General features: G+C 37.9%; 1 protein-coding gene across 1 annotated transcript in view; it reads left to right on the plus strand.

Annotated features, from left to right (window-relative positions):
* LRP1B (LDL receptor related protein 1B) overlaps positions 1–7,326 on the plus strand; it is a 2,002,088-nt gene that overhangs the window by 1,658,145 nt on the left and 336,617 nt on the right. The window contains exon 58 of the mRNA XM_019522796.1: positions 3,077–3,258. Coding sequence (XP_019378341.1) covers positions 3,077–3,258 — 182 coding nt within the window. The remainder of the gene's footprint in view (positions 1–3,076; positions 3,259–7,326) is intronic.

The raw sequence follows: 7,326 nt of genomic DNA on the forward strand, positions 1-7,326 counted from the left end.
GGGGGGACCCCAGGTGCCCCCACAGACCCAGGAGGCACCAGTTGCTGAGCCAGGGGAGGTGCAGGGAACTTCCTCTTTATGCCCCCCCGTGGACCAGGAAGTGGACCAGAACTGCTTCTGGTCCACTTCCAGGTCTGCTACTGAGCATGCTGGGGACTGCCCCACACTCCTGTGGGATGCTCCATCTGGCCCAGCATCTCAGCATTCACAAGCTGCCTGGTACATTGAGGTATGTAGAAAAAACATTTAAAACTGTGTCTGTGTCCGAGTCTCCAAATATTTCTGAATCTCTCCGAATCGATTCGGAGGGTTCTGATTTGATTCAGAGAGATTAAAGTGTCTCCTGATTCAATTCGAAATTGTAGATTCAGCCACTGAATTGGGCCAAATCTCTGCTGAATTGAATCATCAGCTGAAGCTTTGCAGAGCCCTATAATATAGCACTAGGCCCCTATATATTAGTAGAGCTCCTAGTTTCTCTTTAAGAGGCAAAAAATATGTTGTGCTATGTGTGACGATGTATCACACCATCTTCACCCCCCTTTTCAAAATCCTAAATTTTCCCATGACCAGAATGATCAGGGTTTGCCTGATCTTTGGTTAGTAACTCTTCTTGTGCATTACATATTTGGCTTCCTATCTGCTGAAAATAATTCTTTTAATAAAACAGTATGTCATAAAGATACTTCTGTAAATAAGTGTTTGTGGTGGGGGGTATATTTTTCCTTCAAACTATAACCAGTTATTTTTTTATTTTGTCCTTTCATACATGTTTGGTTTAATGTTCACTATTTTCCATAAGGCTCAGAATAGAGGAGAAGTTATGAACCTGAACTGAAAATTAATTTTCTAGAAAATTTATCACCAGATATTTCCATGTCTGGAGATAACATCTTTTCATCTTATCCACCCTCATTTTCTCTATTTAGGAAGCTGGATGTGGTCTCATATTTCTATTTTATCTGGCAATGGAGAAAAGGTTTAAAGAGTTGAAGTTTCAAAGTTTCAAAGTCATGGGTCAAATATAAATCCATATAAACTTTTATGTAATATATGAGATCCAAGTGAAATCTGTAGTCTCGCACATGTGGAACAATAAAGAAGAAAGCAGAGACATAGATTTGAAATATGCATTTATATTTTTTAAATAGAAACCTACATTATTTATCGGAATGACTAGAAAACCCCTGAAAAAGCAATTCTTGTACCCCTTCAGATTGAAGGCCAGTGGAGAGAAGAGTCTAATTATTTGGGTCACTGCTTTCAGATGGTGTGACCACATCAGTCTAAATTGTAAAAGTTTCTTGAGCTATTTTCCCATAATAACCCATTTTTCCAATGCCCCACTAAAATGGTTGGGAAGAATATGGTTAGGAAAAAAATGTTTGATTCCTTTGTCCACATGTTAAAAAGAAGAGGTTGAAATAAGGAGAGCATCTAAGGGTGACTGTCAAATAGTAGGTATCTTAATTAATCTAATCAGATATTTTTGAATATACCCATAATAATGTTTGGAGTAGAATATCTTGCAAGAAACAGACAATGTTATGTTTTCAATTATTTACACTGTTTCCAGAAACTGAAGCTTTCAGGTATATGTTTTACAATTTTAACAGAATTGTAAAAATATATTTGAAATCTACATATGATAAATACAGTAGGATATATAACATTGTACTGCCTGTTTCCTTGATAGCATGTTGATTTTATATTCCAGTGTGCAAGTATTCATAAAGACCTGAACATAATATGCTAAAGTGTACAGTATCATCATTGGATACAGTAATAGTATTTTAAAAGTCTTGGATATTTTTCAGGGACAGAATGATTCCCTATTGAATTCATTTGATTATGGTGTTATGTTACAGACTTAAAAAGAAGTAAAATTTTGAAGCTTAGAGAAAGCTAATTTGGATTTTTTACTTTTGAGCATACTCTGATGCTAGTTTTACAGGAAAATATTCTGGTGAAAGGTTCAGGGCACAGGAGGACAGCAGCAGTTTGTCTATAGTACTGAACAATATTTAATGCGACATTAAATATTGTGTATGATATGCATTAAAGTTAGTTTCATTTGCAGGGCTCACTCAGTGCTTGGCTGTAGCTGAGTTCTGCTGAGCACAGCTCACAGAGGCAAGGTCAGACGTGTTAAGTCCCTTGGTGACCCCATAATCTTAAAGTCAAGTCATGGCCAATTCAGGCTCTAATGCATTTAGAGGAGATTTGTGGCTGCTCTGTGTTCCACTGGATACAAGGGTCCCGAGGCGCTCTTCCCCCAAGCAGACATTGATGGATCACAGCAGGGTGGTAGCCACGCTCTGTTCCAAGACTATACAAGGATTTTCAGGAGGCAATGTAGAGCCAGTGATGCCAGCTTTGTGACAGCAGAGGAATCCTCATCTGGCCAAGTAGGCCAGCTTCTTCACCTATTGGCTCAATTCCTTTTAGAAGAAGGACCTAGCCAATACTATTTCCAGCTAATCCCAATCATACAGTGCTGTCTGATAGAACTCTTTTAAAAGCCTTCTCATTGCACTCCTAATTTCAGCCAATTGAATTATTTAGGAACAGAGATTGCAAGGTTTTTTTTTCTCAGTTATGTAAGAGTGATGGTCCAGAAATTATGCAATAGGTGAGGATGTCTTAGTGTGATGATGTATTTTATTGGACTAACTATATAGTTGGGATAAAGTTAGACGAGTTTTTGAATGCAAGACATTCTTCCTCAGGTCTGATCTCCAGGAACCAGGTACAGCATAATAAAAAACAGATAGTTGGCGGGTGTGTGAGTGATTTTTAGGTTTAACAGACACACAATTAGCAAAAGAAAGGATGATTATTAGGAGGTCAGGGCTTATCAAAAGGGAGGAGGATCATTCTCACCTTTCTCAATAAAGCATGTTCTTTGGTTTACCTGATGAAGGATGCTTATACACGCATTCTTTAACATCTTGGCATTAAAGTGAAGTATGTGTTTTCCTGCAAAAGAAATAGCATTGTCACATGCAAACATCAATTTATTATAATTTATTCTAAGTATTTAAGCTGATAACTTATTACATTTGAATCATTCTAGGTAGTACATAATACAGCTGTTCCCAATGCACTAGCTGTTGACTGGATTGGAAAGAATCTTTATTGGTCTGACACAGAGAAGAGGATTATTGAAGTATCAAAACTCAACGGCTTATACCCCACGGTTCTTGTGAGCAAAAGGGTGAAGTTTCCTAGAGATCTGTCATTAGATCCTCAAGATGGGTATGGAGCAATATTATAATTATGTGTGATTTAATTATGATTTTCTGTATTAAAGTCCTCAAATACTGTTTTTTCCTCAGGACAGAGAAATTATTAATTCATCTTTTTAATGAATACATTTGCAAATGCATTGCATATCTATAAGCTGCAAGGGATAAAAATGTTTATCATGTCATCATATGCCATAAATAGATATAGTAATGGAGTTGAATATAGGTTATGAAAAATACTTATTTGTTACTTACAATTAGTGCCTCCTAATTGCTTTGCTGACTTTATAACGGATATCATATACTTTATTTTTTTGGCCTGAAAGTGCAGCTTGATAGATGGTCTGGTTACATCCAGAATATGAAATATTAAAACTTGCCAGGTTTTTATTGATAATTTCTGCTACAGTGAATTGCAGCATAGATGTTCAGTTTTCCTGTGTTTGCTGCTATCCAGATTAATTGTAGGCACTTAAGTGACATGCATCTTTAAAAAGCTTTTTTCCAGATTTCTGTTTATAGAACTGTAAGAATGAAAAATTCACTTATTATCCTAAGTAAAATAGCTTTTGCATTTCTTTCATGTATGTTATATAATAGGATTGTTTTGTACAGATTAATAGTTGAAGTCAGTCAGTACTCGGTGACATTCAGTAACGCCACTTCTCTACAGACCCTGTTGGTTTCTGTAATAAATATCAGCTTCCTCTGAAAATGTACAAAATCTTAATCCTTATGGCTTCAAACATATTCTTCCAAATGTAAATAGAGCCCAGACAGCCTTTCTTGAATGTATATAAAAGACAGAATTAAGTTGGAATTGTCACAACTTTAAAGAAGTCGTGCCTTAAGGTATAAATTTAAATATCAACACGATTGTTTCACTGGTAGTCATGCATTGCAGAAACATCCCTCTACTTTAGGATTCTTCGTCTACTTTGAGGGCCAGTATATTTTTTTGCATTGTGCTCTGAAGGTTAGTCATAATGGAAGTCACAAGGATCATGAACAATTAGTAACTCACCGGTAGAGAAGTTTTTTAAAGGTTCTTAAAATGTGTAGGCTGAGTTCCTTACAACTTAGTGTTCATTTGAGAATTTATATGAACTCAGGCACTTCTATATTGGAAAATTTAAAAATCAATTAAGTAAATAATGTGGCCCATGACAAGCATGACTTTATCAATATTTCCTTGTAAGCTTTTCATAGCTGAGACTTCATTGTCATTCCTGTCCGTAAAACACTAACCCCCTATTGGAAATAACCAAATAAAAAATATGCACTTCAGTCAGCTTATAGCAGAAAAAAAATTAAAACCTAAGTGAAAGAGACATTATCATATAACAACTTCACAGCACTTCCTGTTTATGAGGCAATAAATGTAATATCACAGCATTTGCCCTCTGGGTTTATTTAGCTCAGTATTCAGTTATTGCTTCATAAACAAAAAGCACAGTCAAGTCACCAATAAACACTCATGGGTATTTACATTGTCCATTGAAACCTCTGTAGTAGTTTACCTGAAAATTTCTAACACCTGGTTTATACTTTACCTTAAAATTTCTTCTCTTGACTGGATGTTTACAGTGCACATCATCATTAATAAGAACGTTATTCAAATTATGAGATGGAAAAAGTGGCATTAAATAATTTACCCCTTTCTTTTTCCAAGCATCATTGGCTAATAGTCCTTAACTCATGGAGGACAGAAAGATTGCTTTCCTTTTCGCAGTGAACTAAACATGTATTATATTCTCTTTTGTGAAGAGATTTCTGCTTTAGAAGAATGAATAAACCTTTTACAGCACCTTAGTGGAAGAAAATTAATAGTTCTTTTCTATCTCTAGTTCCTAGGGCCCTCATAATCTTTTCAAATACCACTGAAAAAAGGAAGAAACTGGTCTAGGGTGTCCCAAAAGGGAATATCACCATACTTCTGATTGCAAGCAGTTTCCATGGTTCAAGTGTGAAGATTCCTGACTTCATATTTATAGGTGGGGATGGGGATAGGTGTTGGTGGGGATATGGGCTAGAGACAGAAATTATAGATAAATCAGCAGAAGTGATTGAAAACTTGTTCAAATCTGTAACAACAGAAGTTCAGTGCACATAAACTGCTTTCAAAATGGCCCCAAACAGTTTAAGATTAACCTGGATGGATATAGTATCAGACTTAACTGATTTAAGCTAAATCGATCTGGTGAGCTTCTGTCCCAGATCCCCTCCAAATTCAAGTTAACTCTCATTCTCCCAGCATGTTAGGTTGCTTTGTACCACTGCCACAAACTCCCCTCACAGGTTGGCAGCCTTTACCCAAGCTGCCTGCTCCAGTTCTAGCATTCCCCAGCTTCTGGCCCGGGCCACTGCAGGCATGTGGTTGCATTTGTGGAAACAAAAGTGAATGTCTGTTCACTTGTTTATTGGTTCAATCTGCACAGCTTAGACTAACCTGCGAAGATTGAATCAATTCAGCCTTGGGCTTTTTGACTCTCCGTACTTAGCCATAGAGACCAGGGAAAAGGCTCTTCCCATAGTATTGTTTCTCTTGAGACCAACATAAATATTGTAGTGTAAGATCATCCTGTTTGCTTATCATATGCTCTTTTTAAAGAACAAAAACATAACACTTACCTGGCAGAATAACTTACAAAAAGATAAGAAGTTTAAACCAAGGTTCCTGGCCTAGATTTTTGCCACTTAGGGGAGAACTAGGCTCTATCATTTCTTGTGTGAAAGCAACAGAAAGTAATGTACAAATAATACATATTTTTAAACTAGGGGATAGCCAAAGCCAGAATGAAATCATTACTTTTTCCAATTTCTTATCATCAAGCAGTTGCCGTGCAATTTGAAATGATATTATAGTAGATCGGATCATCCCTTCAGATAAGATATCCAGAACTAAGGTTCTAGCTATGCTGCAAGGTTATGAAAACTATCATACCATTTTTAATAAGAAAAGGGTTTTTTATTGAAGTGTGTGATAAAATTCCCCAGTTCCTCATGCTTTTTGACAGGGTGCTTTCTGTTGTGTACTGCCCTTCTCTCTTGTAGGATGTTTGGAGCTGCATTTTATCTGCTTTGGACATGTAGGTTTTGTGAAATGCTTTTGGGGTTTTTTTATTTGCAAGTCTTTATACAAACATACCAGCATTGTGATATTTTTAACAATTAATGTTTAAAAAAATGATGGTTTAGCATATCTGTGTGGTCTCTTGTCCTGGAGAAATCACACAAGGAAGAAGAAGGAAACCATCTTTATTAACTAACACCTCCTTGATACTAGACAATAAAAGCAGAACAGCAACACAAGATAATACAGTTTGGGCAGAACCCTCTGAGATAGTGTAGAACATAAATAAAGACATTCAGGGTACGTACAGATGTTAAGGTAGGTTGGGGGAGATTAGATCTCATTAAAAATGGCCACCCAATCTAACTTAGTTCACCCAAGTGTGGACCTTACAGTTAGATCTCCAGTTAGGTGAATCTAAGTGCAAACTGTACAGAAGTTCTAGGAAGGTTTGATCTATCTAAAAATGGCCAACCTGATTAACCCTAAGCTAACCCCATAATGTCTATACAGTTCCCAGCACAGCCCCAGATCCAGGAAAGCCCAGCTGCTGGCCCCAGCTCCAGGGCCTCACTTTTTTTGCCTGTTTCTTTGGCACTGGCCTGTTTTTAGCCCCCTGGGCCCTCATGCTACCCACAGATGGACAGCCAACTGACACACAGACCAACTACCCCACTTCCACAAAGCCCACCAAACCCCTCCATCCTGAAAGCCACTCCTAGTGCTGGTTTTATCAGCATTCACTGATGGCAGGAACTGAGAAAGTAAGTCCCAGTAAGGAGAGGTGTGTTGGTTTGCTGGTGGAGGGGGGCTAGAATTAGCCCCTGTTCCTGTGGGGTAGAGGAGAAAGCTGCCATTCCCTGAAGCCCCCACCCCAAGGACCCTGCAAGCCCCCCAATCCTGCCAAATCCTCCAGGAAGCCACATGTCCCCCAAATCCCTCCCATAGATCCCATTTCCCCCCAATCCCCCACACAGCCCCCACTGGCTCCCTGATCCCCCCTGA

Source organism: Gavialis gangeticus, unplaced genomic scaffold (genome assembly GCF_001723915.1).
Source record: "Gavialis gangeticus isolate Ggan-Ray unplaced genomic scaffold, GavGan_comp1, whole genome shotgun sequence".
Lineage (NCBI taxonomy): Eukaryota > Metazoa > Chordata > Crocodylia > Gavialidae > Gavialis > Gavialis gangeticus.